General features: G+C 40.2%; 1 protein-coding gene across 6 annotated transcripts in view; it reads right to left on the minus strand.

Annotated features, from left to right (window-relative positions):
* Positions 1 to 17,188, minus strand: part of TUBGCP5 (tubulin gamma complex associated protein 5) — a 28,774-nt gene extending 11,586 nt beyond the window's left edge. The window contains exons 1-15 of one of the 6 annotated variants that reach the window (XM_054073880.1): positions 16,887 to 17,188; positions 13,058 to 13,111; positions 12,873 to 12,981; positions 10,855 to 10,951; positions 10,142 to 10,252; positions 9,508 to 9,587; positions 8,906 to 9,041; positions 7,239 to 7,356; positions 5,779 to 5,868; positions 5,149 to 5,242; positions 4,402 to 4,648; positions 3,981 to 4,183; positions 3,117 to 3,232; positions 1,441 to 1,709; positions 303 to 501 (exon numbers count right to left, since the gene is read on the minus strand). In XM_054073880.1, the coding sequence (XP_053929855.1) occupies positions 303 to 501; positions 1,441 to 1,709; positions 3,117 to 3,232; positions 3,981 to 4,183; positions 4,402 to 4,648; positions 5,149 to 5,242; positions 5,779 to 5,868; positions 7,239 to 7,356; positions 8,906 to 9,041; positions 9,508 to 9,587; positions 10,142 to 10,252; positions 10,855 to 10,951; positions 12,873 to 12,981; positions 13,058 to 13,111; positions 16,887 to 17,173 (2,210 nt within the window). In that variant the 5' untranslated portion in view covers positions 17,174 to 17,188. Of the gene's footprint in view, positions 1 to 302; positions 502 to 1,440; positions 1,710 to 3,116; positions 3,233 to 3,980; positions 4,184 to 4,401; positions 4,649 to 5,148; positions 5,243 to 5,778; positions 5,869 to 7,238; positions 7,357 to 8,899; positions 9,042 to 9,507; positions 9,588 to 10,141; positions 10,253 to 10,854; positions 10,952 to 12,872; positions 12,982 to 13,057; positions 13,112 to 14,656; positions 16,636 to 16,886 lie in introns of those variants that run through there. The other 5 variants (XM_054073872.1, XM_054073898.1, XM_054073887.1 and 2 more) reach the window with 5 other exon arrangements.
* Between the last annotated feature and the right edge of the window lie 2,698 nt (positions 17,189 to 19,886).

Raw genomic sequence — 19,886 nt, forward strand, 5'->3', positions numbered from 1 at the left:
GTTTAGATTTTACAAGTGCTCACTCTTAAAACAGTTATTTGCTAAAAGCCTGTTATTTTAAAGACTACTCCCACTTTGTACATTAACAGATGTGAGTAGCAGATTCTTTACTGCTTCTAATTGTTCCTCTTCAACTAAGCACAAGGGTGGTGTTTACTTAGCTTCTGTTGCTGATTATTGGTGCTCCTCTTTATTTTGCACTTGCCTGTTTTCAGCAGCAACAACAATAAGAATTTGGCCTATCAAATGTCACCAAGCAGAACATTGCTCTCAACAACACAGCAGGAAGATCATTCATTTACCTGGCAAAATTAATAGCTAGCAGTGCGTCATGGACATCATCCAGTTCCAAGTGTCTTTCCGCTATAGACTGCATCTTTATTAGGCTTTGCTTTGTGGCCTGCTGTTCTGTAATAATATCTGGAACCGACTCTTCCCCATGCCGCAGGCGAGACTGCACCGATTCCAAGAACAGTGTATATAAACTCTTTCGTTCAGCATCTAAATTGGGCAACGTATTACATGGTAAGATTTTATTCTATGAGAAAACACCTGAACTACAAGAAGTCCTCTGCAGTCCGATGTTCATTTGCTAAGTTTTGACATACTAAATTTAGGCCATTATTCAGGAAAATACTCAAATACATATTTAAGTAAATATTGCTAAAACATTCAGACTTGTCCAACACCTGAAGCTAGGAATACATTTAGATGGATTGCTGAACGGGTATCTGAAATACAAAGTATTTCTGAGACTGTTAGAGAACTTTCTCCTTCAGCTGCAAAGGCAATTGATTCTTAGCACCTGAAACAAGCCTACAGTATTCAGTAGAAGAGCTTGTATTCTCACACATAGGAAAGTAAATCTAAAAAAATCTCCAAAATAACTTAACTATTTCTACATCCAAACATCAAGAAACAGCAAAACAAAAGCATTTGTTTCAAAACCAAAAAAGTTACACTGATGTACCGTTTTTCAATCACTCAAGATAAATATCCCAGATATCCAAATATCTCTCATCTAATTATTAGTAAGCTTTTTTCAAAAATAAAAGCTCCACATTGTATTTCAGAATTATCTGACCGCTCAGTAATGAAAAATAACTACTTATTAAAAGACAACAGCTTTATTACTTGAACATACAAGCTGTTTTCATTAGTTTCATAACAAAAATGTTTTGCAAGCGCATGAGAGCAAGCTTAATTAGAATTTAACACAATAAAAAGCAAAGAGAACACTCAATCTTAACACGCTTAGCCCTTGTCACCTCTTTGCACTGGAAGAGTGTTTTCAATCAGACTTGAAGTAACCAACCATGATACTGACATTCAACACGGAGTGTTGTATTATTCCAAAGCCATGGAAACACTACTACAAAAAAATGCACCCACACTGTCAAGATATCCCAAGGTATGATGGTCCACAAGCTGACATCTCACCTCTTGACGCAGCCTGCTGCGGAGAGCCATCTTTGCACTGAAGATTCTTCAACAGCTGCATGGATTTTCCAGCCATGATGATTTGCTTTAGGACAGGTTTCAGAAAAGAGACCATAGTATGTTGCCTGCTTGAAGGGGCCTGATCACTGCCAGAACTAGCACTGGCATTGTCACTCATCTTCTCTTCATTCTCCGTCTTTTCTGATACACTGTATAATGTGTAGGTAGCATACCAAAAATCTCGATGATTAACTGGAACGTTTTTGTTTCTGCAAAGAAATAAAAAATTGATGAATTATGTCCCTTTCCAAAAGACAAAACTTCATTAGTAGACGATGCATACTGACTTTCCTCCATGCTTTGCTTTTCTCTTAGAACAGTCAAGAAGCACTTTCAAAACTATATAAATAAGTTCATTCATACCACAATCTAGACTCTTTTAGAAATGACAGCATTAGCAGGATAAAGAATAAATTCACAGGAGATCAAACAACTGTATAACCACCAAAATCCCAAACCAAGGCAAATAGATCAAATTATAATTAAGTTATAATTATCTATAATTAAAATTTAATTTTAATTAAATTTGTCCAGGAAGTTAAAGAAGTTAACTATTCATGGTGACATGCATCCTTAATAACAAAATAATTAGTGACTGACTTGCAGATTTCTATTTCTATTCTATCAAATATTTGCTTCACCCACAATGAAGCTAATATTACCCGGAAAACCGAACAATTCTAGAGTAGGTGACACTCAATCCCTAGCTCACTTTGCTTTTCTGTGTTGTTTACATAAGATACGTAGTTTGGTCTTTGAAGTCAGAAAATAACCCGAATTAGATAATTAACATGAAGCACATATATAAATAAAAGTTGAAATCACCACTGTTGGCAGCATTAAAACACAACTACAGAACCACAGAAACAAACGTCAAATAGGATATAATAAGGATGTTAAAGGTCTCAGCTACTAAGGATTTATTACAGTAGTACTAAAACTGCTCTCTTACTTCGTGCCCACGCTGACCTACTTTAACAGACAAAGGTTTGATTAAGTTTTGCAGATGGGGGAAACTGACTAGTAATTATGAGTCAAAATTCTAATTTCTATATTCACTTTCCACTTCAAGCTGTCAAAAAGGAACCAGCCAAACACAGCATACAAATGGAAGAAAAATAAACAGCTCAAATAATGCTTAGGATATGTGCGTGGAAATTCAAGATATCATATTGGCTTGTAGTACAGGTCAGAAGAAATGAGTATTTTAATGCTAAATAGCATTTGATTTACAACAACTACAGATTAACAGAAGAATTAAAAAGCAACTTCCGTAATTTTTGCAAATGTCTTGGTTTTGAAGAATTGTTAACTGATTTTAAAAGAGTTAACACACTCAGAGTCAGACTGCCAATTATTTATTACGCTTGGAAAAAATAAATTAATTGATTTCTCTTCCAGAACAATATCTGGTAGAGCTCCATATCGAATGCAATATTCCTAATGGTAAATTTGAGACAAGTTATAAAAGTCTGATTAAGAAATTAATTCTAATTAAGTAGAATAACAAACATGAAAATCCACTTTTATTGTTACCCTTTGCTTCCTATGTTCTACATCAGGTTTTATATTTGTACTTGCACAGCATTATGTATGTCCAGTATCAGCATCCCTACCTCTGAATGATAAATTCCTTTGCAGGATCAAACAAGTTACCATGGACTATCCACTCATCCACAGTCTGCAAGTACGGCCTCACAGTTTCAACCCAGAGAGAGAACAGAAGGGATACCTGGATTTAAAGGGGGGAGGTAAAAAGTGCCCGAATGTTTTTATGCTAAGCATTAGAAGCAACACAGCAAAGCCAAACCTCCTAATTGCACAATCATAGTTTCTAAGGTATAAATAATTACACTGAAGGATTTTTAAAGATGAAATGTCACACTAAAAATCACAGCTTCAGTAGTTTTTAAAAATTACAGCTTCAGTAGTGTTAATGGAAACCTGCACTGTGCATGCTTCCCTGTGCTACTTCTGTCATCACAGTTGGACCCAAACAACAGTTTTCATTGCTTTTTGCTCTAACGTTTATTAAACAGCAAGGAATAGTCAAAAAATACTGTAGTTCTGTAACACAGAAAACAGGAAAACAAAAGGACATAATGATGTCTACTATATTTTTGGTAGTATAATCAACAAGTTACTGTAAAACCCCAAGCCCCTGCATTTCAGCATTAAATGAATCATGCAGCTGTAGAAACAGGAGGGAAAGCTATTACAAAGCGCTCTCATAACAACTCCCTGATCTCTAATTCCGCCATAGTTCCGCCACCCAGTCCTAAAACCACACTGCTGCTGATCTCCTCATAAATCTGATTTTGTCCAGGTTGAGTGGACTCATGTCAGAAAACAGTAATGCATTATGGATATCAAATCTGTCCTCAATCCTCAGCAGATGAAGGCTAGTCTATTCATCAACATAAAGAAATTTAAGTTATTCCACTGTGTCAGTCTATTAAAGAAAGAATGATTTCCTCTACCGTTTGTTCAGAGGCTTCTCCAACGCTGTCATATTCAAGAATAGCTTTGTAGAGAGTATTAAGTAGATGAGATGCTCGTACAACATTTCTAGTGTCAGGTGGCACTTCTGCTACTCCTGTGCTGAAAACTTTGTGAAGTACCTTCAGCTGTGCCAGTCGGGGAGACAATTTATCTACTACTATGGAAAGTGTGACTGTTTTATCTGGAAAAAAAACCCCAAAGGCGTATAAAAGTAATATCCAACAGAAAATCAAGTTTTGTCAATGTTATTAATGAGGTTTTAAAAAGCAACATGGCATCTTTCCGTTTCAAAATGCATCTGCATAATGTTTTTCATGTTTCCCTCTTATAAATATTTCCCTCTTATAAATATTTCCTTGCGTGCCCATCCCTTAGTGTAAAATTTCCCTTGCACTGTACCTTTGTTTATTATGCATTTTTCAATTTCAGTAAGTTCTTCTTTAAAGCTAATGAAATATTTATACAAGGCCCACATAAAAGCTTGGTAGGTTCTGAAAGGGGCTTCAGTAGTTTTCTTTGGAGTGGAAACTGTTCCATGCATTATACTTTCTGGGCTGTGTCCCATCACTTCATCAATAAACTTCTGTAGTCTAAACACAACTTGACCATATGCTGCTATCTGTTCCAGTACAGATCTCAGGCAATTCTAGAAGGAAAAAAAGCTTTTTAGAATCATCTAATAAAATTTCATGTTTTGTGAAGCCTAAAAACAAAATCACAAGGTATTTACATGAATTAAAATAGAATACAATTCTGCTATCTCTATTGCTTCATCGCATTCTCAGTTAATTTACTGTGAGGGTGGTGAAGCACTGGAACAGGCTGCCCAGAGAAATCACGGAAGCCCCATTCCTGGAGGTGTTCCAAGGCCAGGCTGGATGAGGCTTTTAGCAACTTGGTCTAATGTAAGGTGTCCCGGCCCATGGCAAGGGGCAGGTTGGAACTAGCTTATCTTTCTAAACCACTCTGTAATTCTATGACTGTCAGATACAGGAAGAGCCCATTCAGTTTCATTAAGTCAGACGTTATTAGTCAAAATACGACTGTGTAAAAGTGACTTTTTCCACAGGCAGTTTAATTTCCAATTTCCCAGAATGCTGTCTTCCAGACAGAATACATTCCAGCTGAGATTCAGAAACAACTTACATGGGTTAAGTGAGTCACAGTAATATCATTCCGCACAGCCACTTTTCCATCATTCAGCTGAAATATAAAAAGCTTTTTCACTCCTGAAAGCAGCCTTGAAAAGAAACAAAGAGAGTAGTAGTTTTTCCCCCTTAACAGACATAATTATGATAAAAGAACTAGCTCTGTCTTGCCTAAAAGCTCTTTTCATCAAATAAAAGGGGACTACAGATCAATTACTATGCTATTGGTACTTTAAGTTGTTGCTAGAATACAAACAATAAAACACTGGCATCAAGTAAACAGCTCTTGAAGTTCCTTTCCAGTTGAGCTTATTTCTGGCTATAGGATAACTGAGACCTACTTTCTAAAGTTCATCACTGAATTAAAAATCCATAAGGACAAGGATACGAACAAATTGGTTCCTCTTTACAGTTAAGACTTGTATGCATTGATTCTTCAAGTAGTAATAAACCAGTTTGTTCTTTGTGAATGGTTCATCCACATAAATAGCATCTTTATTATCAGCAATGGTGCAGCTAAAAGCTCAGTAATAATTCTTTCTTCAGACACAACTTCAAAGACAAATCTCTCATTCCCCTGAGAGAAATACTAGATGCTAAAATGCAAGCTTTGTGATGTTGTTCTTACCAAAGAGTTTCCCGTATAACCTGGGTTTCAGTGACTAGTGTTCTCTCTTCCGGCACATATAAAGGATCACTGGTGTACAAGTGGTGGTCCCTTAGAAAAATAAAGGAAATTAAAACAATGTAAGGGCTGAAATAACAGCTGAAATACCTGTAAGTAAGAATAAAGGAAGAATCTTAAGGCTTGGTTTTGTTCTAGTTGTACCTGTGTAGATTCAATGTTCATGGGGGCATTCTAAATGTATAGACAAAGGTAGAGTTCATTTTCATATTCTTGAGAAGTACACCATGGAAAGCATTAAAAGATCATCTAATCCTACACAGAAAGACAAGCAATTAAGTAACAATTATCTGAAGTAATTAATTTGCATTGCTTAGGGTTTTAATGGGTTTTTATTTTGAATTCTTGATTCTTGATTATTTTATTATTTCTCATTCAACGCTCTGAAAATTCATACTTTCTGTTAAAAATACTGAGATAAAAAGTAAAATATCAATTTCTCCAACTCATACAAGAAAATTCACACTATAGCCCAGAAGTTTACTTAAGAGAAAGTTCTTAGGTGGCTGTGAAAGTTTCTGTTTCTTACGATGCTGCATTACACAATTCTCTGTAATCCTCCCACAGAATTTTTCACATTTTAGCAAAGCACAGAATGATTATTCGCATTTGCTGTATTTTAACTCAACACTACAGCAGCAAAATTCATGTAATGATGTTCAACATTCAAAAATCCAACTTAAGTAATACTGGTCATATCTCATACATATAATACATGTGTTAACAGCAACAAACATAAATAGTGTTGCTTTATGATGTTGATTTCCTAATATTCACTGTAAATTTTGCTTCATAACTGGTTAGCTAACAAACTGATGCTAAAAGAAATTTAAACTCCTTGATTAAAAAAAAAAACATCATTAAATTAAGGAATCGAAGACAAATCTACTGATTTGTATTACTGTAGTACATCAGATTTGGGGACAGAGGGAAGAATTAAGGTTGTTTGGTTTTTTTCCTTAAATAGAACTTCATTTTCATTTCTTTCCAAAACAACAGCAGATCACAACAATATACAGTTTTATGTTCTTTCCCCCCACAAAATCTGTTTCAGACTAACTTTATAAGGCAAGTATCAAAACTAAACAAGAAGTTAAAACTTTTAGTTCCTCAGAGACCTTTCTGAGGGTCAACCTAAACAAAATTAAACAATAAGATTTGCTCCTTTGAAAAACGAAAACGCTCTCTCTGATATGACAAACATAACAGAAACCAAGTAAAAAGTTAATAATCTATCAATTAACAGAAAAAAGTAGCTCATTTGATCATTTTATTAATTCTGTTTTTAACTATATCGGTAATAACCATACTACCTTTATGCTTCTACAGTAAAGATGCTTAATAAAGTCATTACTTAGCATTATATGCCAGTAAGGAACACGTAAGCAATACTGTTTTCTTACCAGACTGCAGCAAGGTTGGAATGCAAGTGCAAACTATGTGAAAAACGAGGAGCTCTTCCGGTCCAGTACTGAGGAACTACATGCTGCTCCAGCCAGCTGCGAGCATCAGGTTCACCAACTGTGAAAACACGTGACAGATGGTGAGGTGTTTTTATTTATTCAGGAAATGCTTGTAAAACACAGGAAAAAGTTACTAAGAAGCCTATCCGCTCAGCTGCAGAATCACAGAGCTTTTCAAAGAAGTTACGATTCACAACTATTTGCACTTTACTGCACTCACATACATGATACTATCTTGCACAATTAAATTGACAAAGAAATGCCTCATGTCCTACAAGTCGCAGGAGTCTTAAAAAAACAACTTGGAGATTTACGTAGTTTCCAGCTCTTCCTCAGAAAATGTGGTTCCATCGCAGGCAATTCTCAAATGACATATACAAAACCAGCTGACTTTAAAAAATGAACTGCCAATTATCACCAATCTTGCCACTACATTCCTTTTTGCCACGCATTTAGTAGATTTTACCTAAAAGTGTTTTTTCTTAAATGTGCTTATCAAGAAGACTTTAACTAATCCCAGAGAGACACCTACTGCTTATACAACATAAGAATATATGCAGTCTTCTTATACAAGGTATTCTGTATCCTACAATATTCTATGCAAAAATATAGTTACAGTTAATAGTCCCTGAAGCTATTGAAGCCACTAGTGTTTTAATTACACAAAACTTTCTCAGAAATGTTTCATACCCAGAACTGAGTCATAGAATCATAGAATAGTTAGGATTGGAATGGGCCTTAAATATCATCTGGTTCCAACCCCCTTGCCATGGGCACGGACATCTCACTAAATCAGGCTGCCCAAGGCCCCATCCAACCTGGCCTTGAACACCTCCACGGATAGGGCAGCCACAACCTCCCTGGGCAACCTGTCCCAGTGTCTTACCACTCTCACAGTGAAGAAATTCTTCTTAACGCCTAGTCTAAATCTGCCCCTCTCCAGTTTATACTCGTTCCCCCTGGTCCTATCCCCACAAACCTTTATGAATAGCCCCTCTCCAGCTTTCTTGTAGGCCCCCTTCAGGTACTGGAAGGTCGCTACAGTCAACTGTGTCCGTGTCAACCAAATTTTGTTTCAATATTCTGATACTCAATAATAAAATTTTACATTATATCTACACAACTACACACTAAACCTAAGTTTTTATTTCTGTATTGGAATATCCACATGTTATTTCCACAGAAATAAAGAGAAGTCTTCCACACCAGCAGCAACAAAAATCATCCATTCCACAGTGCTTCTTTAGTGTTAAAAATAATAAAAGAAAAGCAGTAGTGAACAATAAAACTACAATTATAGGTCAAAACCACAATACCTCACTAAAGAATCACAAATAAAGCTGCACTGGAACAGGTTGGTCAGGGACACTGTGGATGCCCCATCCCTGAAGGTGTTCAAGGCCAGGCTGGATGGGGCCTTGGGCACCCTGATCTAGCGGGATGTCCCTGCCCATGGCAGGGGGGTTGGAACTAGATGATCTTTGAAGTCCCTTCCAACACAAACTATTCTATGATTCTTTGAATAGCCTACTAAATTTTCCAAGAAGTTAGAAGAATTGTAGCTTAGATGTCAATAGTATGTTAAAAGAATTATAGCTTACTCCGACCTTTCCAGGAAACATTAGGTACTGTTTTCTTATTTGGATCCTGGTCTTCTAAAGGTGTCCTGTCTACTTGAATACCCGAGTCCTCCCTACTCAAAGGCTGAGTGTCTTCCTCCTCTTCACTTTCTCCAGACCAATCCTATTAAGTGCAACAAAACCAGTACACTTTAGCGCAACATAGCAGACAGATCTATATTCACTTCCTATTCAAGCCAAACAAACTATTCTTTCTTCTCCTATAAAGTAAATTCAGGACACCAAGACTAACATAAACCAGTCTCTGGTAGACGGTTAAGTCATACATAACATTAATAACCAGACAAATGAGACAACTGGTAAAGATCACAGAACTACAGCAACTTCTGACTCAGAGCAGGCAGGGGTCAGCAGAAGGAGCCAGTTTACTTGCAGGACAATCAAAACATGGTGAAAACAAAAGCATCTGTATTACTATTACTCTGCTTCTATCTGTGTGTATTTCATGGCATTAAGAAGCAACATATTAGGGAATCCTGCAAGAATCAACACAAAGAGCACACAAACTAGGACAACTCAATTAGGTCTCCAAGGTACTTCAAATTGGTTTACACAGTCTGGTTACTTACTGGTGTATCTATGCCTGGGCCAAAGTAAATTTCTTCTCCTTCCATTAGGTACTTTCCCCAATCAAACTCTTCTTCCTTTTCTAAGAGAATTATAAATACAAAAATAGTAAGCATCACATAATTCTGACTTTCTTTTCCTCTAAAAACATTTTTAAAGTTAAAACTCCTTTGTTACTCTAAAACAAAAGGCATTCTCTTCCATTTCAGGTTACACCACTGTTCCTTTAACAAGGTTATACACTTTGGACATGACATGTAAATTGTGATGCACTGACCATGTATATTTTTTATTTACTAATTCTCACTTTTGTTGCTCATACACTCAAAATAAGCAACACGGTGTGCCATCAGCACATTTATCTGTATTATGTTACACTACTCTACACTTCAATCCTGGAAAAACATGCAAGAATGCAACATACCAATTATTGTGACAAGTCCCATTTAGCTCGGTGGAAACATTAAAAATGTATACTTTACATATGCACAAGGATCCTGGACCATAACAACATAAAGCAAGACCCATCTTACTCTCCAAAAGAGACATCACATATCCATGATGTGATGTGTAATACTTTAAAAATAACAATCACACTTACAATATATTATATCTTAAACATGAAGCTTACTCAACTGTAATTAGTGCTGTTTGAGATAACTTCTTCATATTCACATTCCTGGAATGGGCTGAAAGTGCATTCAAAACACCGCCGAGGGAATGTGCAGAGATCATTCAAAAAGGAATCTTAAGATGCAAGATTTTCTTTAGGTTAGTCTGAAATATTCTTCTTGCAGCCTATGATACAACACCATAAACAAATGGGGGATGGCATTCACCCAAACTTAAGCACAAGCCTTGTTTTTAGGCACCGAGCAAAACAGCCCTACTTGAGAAAGCAGGCAGCTGGGACCTCCCTCTGGAAACCTTCAAAGGTATTTCCCTCTCCTTGACTACATAACAAACGCAGGAATTTACATCAGCAAAGCTGTTTCAGCAGCCCTCTTGTTGAGGGGCAAGACAGAGACTGAGGATAGAAGCCCGCTGTCTGCCTTTTAGCATGTAAGCACTGCTGAACAGGTGGTGAACACTGGTAAAGTGATAGCGGTACAAGTCAAGAAGAGCTTCCAAGGTGCTTTGGTAGGTGGAAAGCTTAATTAGATCATGTAACATAAATGGGGGTAGGAACGATTTGCAGGCTACTTTAAATGCATAAATAAAAAAAAAAAAAAATCAATAAAGCATCTTGAAATGAATGAAAAAAATGAAATGGAGAGGAAAAACGTCCTTATCAGCTTGTGTTAATGGACTGTACTTTCATTAGCAATATAAAATTCTTGTAAACTTACCCACTTCTTTGACTCTTCGTTCTTCCACATAGGTGGTGTTGGATGGAGAATCAGACAAACACAACAGAAGAGACAGTATGGCATAGTGTGTATCTGTCTTTAAAACACATTAAAAAAAAAAAAAAGCAACTCAGTAAGTGGTCTAAAAGGTTCTGGTTAAGAACAAACTCAGCCTATTATCTACAGGAACGTTCCCCATTAGTGTCCATTCCCTAGTCCTGAACTACAAAAATTGCATCTGCAAGGTGATACTCAGTTCTCTCTTGTCTACTAATTAGCCAATCAATATACAAATACTTCAAAACTAGCCAGAGCATAAGATGCCTCTCATTGAGCTGATAATCCCGGAATATTGAAAAGAGATAAGAGAAACCCTGAAGTACAGATAAAGGAGAAACCCAATAGAGGACAAAGGATAACAGACAGCTATGTTAGCATGGATGAGGTGAAAGGACACCACTGTTAGCGAACAGGCCTGCAGGAAACCAAGTCTTAAGTTCCCTTATTCGTATGGCTGATGATTGCACACAAAGGGTAAAATTAATTTAGATAAAACACCTTGCTAAAATTGTTATATTTTAATATCAGGTTCACATTATCTTCCTTTGTCCAAAAATCTACACAAAGCTTTAAGAATCCATCTTTAACTCCAATATCGCACTAATGAGGTTGTGAAACAGAGGTCTTCACTTGGGTTAGAATACTGTGCCAACACAACGGTATGCTGCAGAGATTTGTGTTATGGTCTATTCCCCAATATCTGCTTACAGCACAACTACTTCTTACTAAGGAAAGGTTTTCCTCTGGTCTGATTCTAGCTTTCCAAAGTTCTTCAGCAGACCATTTCATGTCCAGACACATGGGGATTCTGCTATATACATCCTATATACTTTGACACATACATACACACACTTAGAAAGCTGTTTTGGAATGAGATACACTTGTATTTAAAAAGAAATAGTTTCTGATAAAGCAGCATCATCCTCCTCTAGTATGGATGGAATTGAATATGTTCCTACTGAACATTACTGACCATACAACAGTTTGCCAAAGAACTCCAACAGGTCATTGACAGATTCACACAGGTAAGCCGCTGTTTCACTTACCGGTCATAAAACTCACAAATACTGTCTTCCCAGTTACATGCCACTGCTAAAAACTAAATGCAGTTTATCTTCCAAACTATGAGATATTATCTACCTCCAGCTACACTCCAGTCACAATTTCAGAAGGGAAAAAGGGAAAAAAAAAGGACTCTTGAAATGCTGGGATAGTTGCAACATCCAAGTGTTAAGTGCTTTCTTGGCCTTTTGTTTTGGTTGGTTTGTGTTTAATTTTATTTGACTTGAAACAAGCACAACTAAAGGTACTTCTTCAAAATCTAAATAGGACAGCATAATAACTGAAGATATGTGTAAGCTATTGGGGGTCCCAGGGTTTTCCCCAGAAATTAGAGAAAACCTAAAACAGTGCAATAAAAGGTAAATGTCAGTTTGATAAGAAGCAAAAATCAGGCTACAACTCAGAACACACAGCCCTATTAAAGGATATCGTTATATAGAACGCAATCTCTTAAATTACAAGCTTAAGGGTTCCTGCTGTTGGTAAACTTAAGTTTTCAAAGATCAAATTCATTATTAAACTGCCATACTGGAAAGAGTCTGAGACAACTTTCACCATATCCATCCAGTCCCTATCATAAACTGAATTGATATCAAAAGTGAAACATATCAAAATTGATATCAAAAGTGAAACATATACATGGTCTCAATAATGGAGCTGCAGTGCAAGAGCATTCAATTTAGACACACTAAAATAAAAATGCCCAGAAGCATTACTTACAGAAAAAAATGAGGAAATTAAAAGAATACTACAAATCCACAACCTGAACAGTAACTGCAAAGCTCACTTCTAAGTCATGTGAAATTTCCAACACAACATGACAACCGAAGTGCCCATCATCAGTACAAAGACAAGGGTGCTGGAAAAAAAGAACAGGAAAATTGCAGCCTACATACCTTTGTTTCTTCAATACTTGGGAGGGGCGAGTTCAGAAATTTTTCTGTTAGTCTTTTCCAGCTTGCAGCTTTTCCAAGGTCAGAATGAACTACCAATTTTTCATGTATTCTAATAACAAAAAAAGTATCAAAAATGCTTCCTAAAATTAACTAATGCATTATTAATCCATAAGCATAAAACTTACCCTTCAATCGTCCTCTGCACTTTGTGGCTGTTCACATCAAGAAAACGGTGAAATCTGTGTAAGAAATCTGTATTAGAATATATTTAAAAAGGAAGCTTAAGTAAGGAAGAAAATAAAGTTGATTTACATATATGAGGAAAACACTACTAGTTTAATAACGGATGCTTAGTTAAGCAACAGCATTAAGCATCAACAAAATTTAATCTCAGTATCCCTTATCTCAAAAAGAATTAACTGCAATTGACCTTAAAGATGGAAAAATGGAATCCAGGTTACAATTAAGCAGGACTTTAAGCTGAATGGAAAATTACTACTGCATCAGCAAACTAAGCAATTTAAGTACACTGTCAGTTAAGTCAAATGGAACAAGGGGATCAAGAGCTGCCTCGTCAAAGGCATCTGTGTTAAATGCACAAAAAATGTCTGGGACTTGCATCACAAGCAAAACATATACCCACATGGAAAGGCCTCTAAATCCAAACAAAGCTCCTTTATAAATAGTAAAGGAGAGTGCCTAAAAGAAAAGAGAGCTTGATCAAAATAAAGAAAGATACACCACCAAAGGTAGCACATGTAGGGACAAAATAAGAACTCATGAAAGGCAAGACTGACTTTGCAGAAGAAATTACAATATGAATAAGGTTCTTCAGTCGTGTAGAGAAGCAAACACAGAACAGGATACAAGAGCAGTGAACATAAGGTCAAGATGCTCTATACATAGGCCCTCAAAGCCAACCTTATATTTTGCCTCGGCTTCCAGCAACAATGGTACAGAATACAGGGGTAAAATTGTCATGAGCACAGACAGAAATGAAAACTGCTGATCGGAATCAGGCACAAAAGTTAAGCTAAAGAGACTGAATGTGGAAAGACAATCTAAAATCACCTCAATGTTAAAGTAACGAACTAGAAAATGAAAACATAAGGCAGGTAGCAAGGATTTTTAATAAGTATCACTAAAGGATGAAGATACACCCATATTAATGAAAAGAAAAAATTACTTTGTTAACTATAGGCTTAGCCTGATTTCAGTCATTTAACATTAACTAGGTAGTTGACATTTAGGTTAAGAAAATACAGTTTATCTCACTTATTACAGCACATTAGCTTACATAGCAAACCATTAGTTCAAATGGAAAATGGTGAGAAGTAGAAGAACTGGAGGATTTAAAACAACAGACAACTACAACAACAGAAAAACAAAACATGGATCTGCACTAAAAAGAAAAATTAAGCTGAAGGGAAGCCATTAGTGAAATTCCTTTAGTGTACCACTTTAATTAAGGCTTTAATTAATGACTCTTAACACACACATGGCTGGAAAATACAGTATTAGTCAATCTCAGACTGACGTTCCACACACATTTCTTAAGCAGCAATTTTAGCCTAAAACACTTCCTTTTCCCCAACCTCCCTGTCAAAGCAGTTTGTGGTCAACTCTGTATCACTTCTACTCCTTTCCTGCCATGTTGTTTTAAACCAAAAAAAAGCCCAATCCAACAACTCTCCAGTCTCAAAGAGCACACAGCTACATAAGCAACTGCATCATCAAAACAGAGGGAGAGATTCCACAAGAGATGGACGACAGGGCACATTTACCTGCCTCAAGCCACGCTGCTACCATTCCCAATCTGCAGATTCAGGGTAATGACTGCTACAAGTACCTATTTTGATAGAGCTCAAACCCAAGAAATGCAATCCTACAATGCATTACACAAAATATTTCTGGCAAATACAAAAAACAGGCAGACAACAGTTAGAAATACCATATTCCCACATTCCAAATGAAAACAACTAGCCTCCTCAAAATTCAGTTGATCTTGTCAAAACACCAGCTCTTCCACACCTCACCTTTGCTGTGGACTCACTGCTATGTAGTTATTAAACAGTCTTACTTCAGCCTATTAGTAGTTAGAATTCACAGCCTGACTTGATGTAATGCAATTATGTAATTGCTCACCCCCCCAAACTGATTTAAACAGCATAAAAAAAAATGTAAGTGGCATTGATTTTACATGGATTAGGTATTTGCTGCAAGAAGTTAAGCAAGTACAGAAGGCTCCAAAGAGACAGCTGGTGACAGGATGGGAAATTGGAAACAGAGCACGTAAAACTTCGCAGCAGATGCCACAATGATAACTGTGATAACTTAAACAGCAGTATGTAAAACTTTAGTAAGGACACATTAGAGAGTGGTGCAATAGAATTAAAGGGATACAGTTAACATACACTACAGGTTAACAAAGCTCATGTTTATGACAAGCTCAAATAAGACCAAAGACATTAGCTTCAGCAGATTGATAACCTTTTCTAGAAGCAGTACAGTATTCTCAGTCAGAAGCTTTATAGAATCACAGAAAGTTTTGGGTTGCTGGGGACATTACAGGCCATCCAGTTCCAATCCCCTACCACGAGCAGGGACATCTTCTACTACATCAAGTTGCTCAACGCCTCATCTAACCTGGCCTTGAACATCTCCAGGGATGGGGCATTCATGACTTCTCTAAGGCAACCTCTTCCACTGCCTCACCACCCTTGATTAGTGGAGTTCTCAACTATTGAGTTATCTCGAACAGGTGGAGTTTTCTTCATTTGCTGGTTACAAATAACGATTATTTCTGGACTTCCCCCCAACAGACAACATTGTGGCTGGCTAAATGAAGACGCTGAAAGGTACTTTTGTACGGATCAGGAGAAAAGCCCTACAAGATGGAGATTTAAGAGTGATGGAGTCCTCCTACTTGTCTTATTTCTGTTTTGCCAAGAGTTTTAACTCTAAATTGATGGAATAACACCCACCAGCCCTCTGGCCAGGACTGGCAAACAGCCCCCAGTGCTACCCAGACACTCTGCCCAGAGGGATAGGTGGGACATGGCTCCATGCTAGCGATACAAAAAATGCCAGCAAATAAACTCTATAATTCATTTTGAAGTTTCAGAAGTGTCCTTTATCAGGCCTAGGCAACATGAGGGGATGATCTCCATCAACCACGTGTAGCAAAACCAAGAGCTGGTTACAAAACAGATTTCCCACTTACATGCATATGGATAATTTTTCCCAGAAATCTTATGCATATTCCATTACTTCCAAAGGACTAATTTTAATGTTATTATGAACTTCACAACAGTCAAATCTCTTGCTAATTTGGAGCTTTGGAGCCAGCTCTGCCTGGCCTTGCATTTGAATCACAGAATTGCTAAGTTGGAAAAGACCTCTGAGATGAAGTCCAACCGTATCTGTCCGCTACTAAACCATATCCCTAACCACTTCATCTACTCATCTTTTAAATGCTTCCAGGGATGGTAACTCCACCACCTCCCTGGGCAGCCTGTGCCAATGCCCGGTAACCCTTGCGGTGAAATTTTTCCTAGTGTCCAATCTGAACCTCCCCTGCTGCAGCTTGAGACCATCCCACCGAGATGCAGAAAAGACTGCAAACAGGTGATGGCAGAAGAAGACGCCTCCGTTCAACACAGGTCATAGCGAACAGACGACGTTACCATCTTCAAGGAATGAACAGTGGAAAAACACTGTCTAAAAGAGAACATGCTATCAAAGAGACATTCTAACTTTCAAAAATAGAATTGCATAGATGAAACCTAACTCTACTCGAGCTTAAATCAAAAATACTCCACTTCTTATAAGAGGAACCGCTTCCTGTGCCACCAGGACCGCCTCCATTCCCGGGCAGCGGGGGTCTGCGGCTGCCAGGCGGGCTCACTCCACGCCGCAGACCCAGTGCTGGGTGTGAGGGTGGAAGGGGCCCCGCTCGCTCTGCCGCAGCTTCTGACGGGCACCGTGGGGCTTTCCAACCTCCCGGGCGCTGACCTGAAGTTAGACCAAGCGAAATTCAGCGCCATTTGGAAGCGGCCACCGCCCAGCTCCTCCTCCTCGTCGTCCTCCTCCTCAGCCAGGCCGGTCACGCGGTGCACCAGGGCGCGGACGGCCCGGTCCAGCTCCTGCTCGAAGCGGCTGCGGTGGCCAGGGGAGGCGAGTGCCTGCGCCGCCATCGCCGCGGAGGAGGGAACGGTGCCTGACGGAAACGGCAGCGAGCGCAGATCCCGCGAGAGTTCTCCTCCCGGGCAGCCGCCGCAGCAGATCTCGCGAGATTTCATCGCCCAGGCAGCCGCCACAGCCGTCTCAGATCTCGCGAGATTTTTCCACCACGGAGCCCCCCGAGCCGAAGATCTCGCGAGACTTCCCCGCGACCGCTCGCGAGAGCTTGGCCCTGCACAGGGTTTCGGGGCTGGGGGGGGGTGGTGCGTGCGCATGCGCGGGGTGGGAAGTTGGAGGGAGGGGGAGCAGCGGGGAGAAAGGGGGAGCAGCCAGAGTGGAGGGGGAGTAGCTGGGGAGAAGAGGGAAGAGTTAAGAGTCGCGGGGAAAGAGGTGCAACCGGGATGAAGGGGTGCTGCCCGGGGGAAGGGGATGCAGTGGGGGAGGGAGAGGGAGCAGCCGTGGTTAAGAGGGGAGCAGCAAGAGAGAAGGGAACAGCCCAGGGGGAAAGTGGTGCAGCTGGGAGAAAGAGGGAGCAGCCAGGGGTGAAGGGGGACCCGTGGGGGGAGGGAAAGGGATGCAGTGGGGAGGAAGGGGGAGCAGCAAGAGAGAAGGATGCAGCAAAAGAGAAAGGGAAACAGGTGGGGGGGGAAGGAGGTGCAGCCGGGATGAAGGGGGAGTGGCCCAGGTGGTGCATCGGGGAGAAAGGGAGCAGCTATGGGGAAGAGAGGGAGCAGCAAGAGAGGAGGGTAAACAGCCCTGGGGAAGCGGGAGCAGCCGAGGGAAAGTAGAGGAACAGGCTGGGGGGAAAGGGGTGCAGCAAGGAGAAAGGGAGAGCAGCCGCGTGTGAAGGGGGATCAGTGGAGGAAGGGAAGGGGAAGCAGCAAGAGAGAAGGGGAACAGCTGGGGGGGAAGCGTGTGCAGCCGGGATGAAGGGGGAACAGCAGAGGAGAAGGGGATGCAGCGGGAAGAACGAGGGAGCAGCCATGGGGAAGAGGGGGAGCAGCTGGAGGGAAAGAGGTGCAGCCGGGATGAAGGGGGAGCAGCCCAGGGGGAAGGGAATGCAGCAGGGAGGAAGGGGAGCAGCTGTGGCCAAGGGGGAACAGCTGGGGGGAAAGTGGGTGCAGCTGGGATGAAGGAGAATTGGCAGGGGGAAAGGGGTGCAGTGGGGAGAAAGAGGGAGCAGCCATGGAGGAGGGGCAAGGAAGAGGGAGCAGCTGGGGGTGAAGAGGAACCAGTGGAGGCGGAAGAGGCAGAGTGGCTGGTGAAGAGGGGGAACAGCCATGAGGAAGGGGGAGCAGCGGGGAGGAAAGGGGTGCAGCCAGAGGGAAGAGGGAGCAGTGAGGGTGAAGGGGAAGCAGGCAGGGGAAAGGGGGTGATGGTGGCTGCGTCCCGCTCAGTGGTGGGAGGGGGCCTGATCCTTCTTTCACCAGCCCTCCAGCTCCACTTCTGCAGCGTCTCCTTGTCATGGAAGTGTCACTTGTCTTTGGAAACATCCCCATGAAGGGATGATTACCTGGGATGAGTAATTAGCTATTAGTAGGCATCCAAATAAGAGCCTGAGGCTAACTGCCTTGCAGAGTTCTTTTTGGCAACCTGAAGTACAATACCTGTCTTGATGGGAGGATGCTCCACCAGTCAGGTTTTCCCAAGGACTGTGCTCCACAGTGCAGCAGCCACCTGGTGACCATTTTCGGATGTACTTGGTGCTGATGAGACCACACCTCCAATACTGTGTTCGGTTTTGGGCCCCTAAGTGCAAGAGGGATATCGAGGTGCTGGATCATGTCCAGAGAAGGGCAACAAAGCTGGTGAAGGGTCTGTAGCGCAAGGCTTGTGAAGAGCAGCTGAGGGAACTGGGGTTATTTAGCCTGGAGAGAGGAGGCTGAGGGCAGACCCTATCATTCTCTGCAGCTTCTTGAAAGGAGGTTGTAGCGAGGTGGGTGTTGGTCTCTTCTCCCAAGTTATAAGTGATAGGATGAAAGGGAATGGTCTTAAGTTGGGCCAGGGCATGTTTGGATTGGATATTGGGAAACATTACATCATGGAAAGGATTGTTGGGCATTGGCATAGGCTGCCCAGGGAAGCAGTTGAATCACCATCTTTGGAAGTATTTAAAAGATGGGTGGATGTGGCACTTGGGGACATGGTTTAGTGGTGGACAGTTTTAGGTTTATACCTGATCTTGATGATCTTTAAGGCCATTTCCAATCTAAATGATTCTATGATATTGCTGAAACCACCCTGCACCAAAAGGCCCAGCTGCTTCACGGCTCTTCTGAGGCAGCTGGGCATGTTCCTCCTTCACTGAACCTCTGCTTTTGCAGAGCTGGGTAAAGCACCATTAGTGGATACTCAGTATGCAGGACGCAAGCACCCATGCCAGGAGTGGAGTGAGAAACCAGTTTTGTCCTAGCTCCATGTCAAACATTGGCTGTTAGCACACTGAGCTACGTAAAATGCTTCTATGTCTCCATATAGTTTTATAGAGTAGCAAGGACAACAGCCTGGCAGTGAGCTTCCTTCTAGAAATAAACTAAATGAATCAGTGGGAAATGTTGTTATTGACCAATTCCTGCAAGTCTGCTTTGCTGCAGTTGTCATATCCATCATTGCTCAGCTTTTGTCTTGCTTAATGTCATCAACAAATATTGGACTGTAGTCTACCCTGCCAAAATTTTTTATTCCTCTTCTCCATTAGAACACTTAAATTGGCACAATGAAAGGAGTAGCTAATGGATCAGGAGGAGCAGTAGAAAGAAGGCCTGAGAAATGTCCTTTATAATTTAAAATATATTTGATGTACCAACATAGTGTGAAAAATTATGTAAAAAT

This window comes from Cuculus canorus, chromosome 1 (genome assembly GCF_017976375.1).
Source record: "Cuculus canorus isolate bCucCan1 chromosome 1, bCucCan1.pri, whole genome shotgun sequence".
Lineage (NCBI taxonomy): Eukaryota > Metazoa > Chordata > Aves > Cuculiformes > Cuculidae > Cuculus > Cuculus canorus.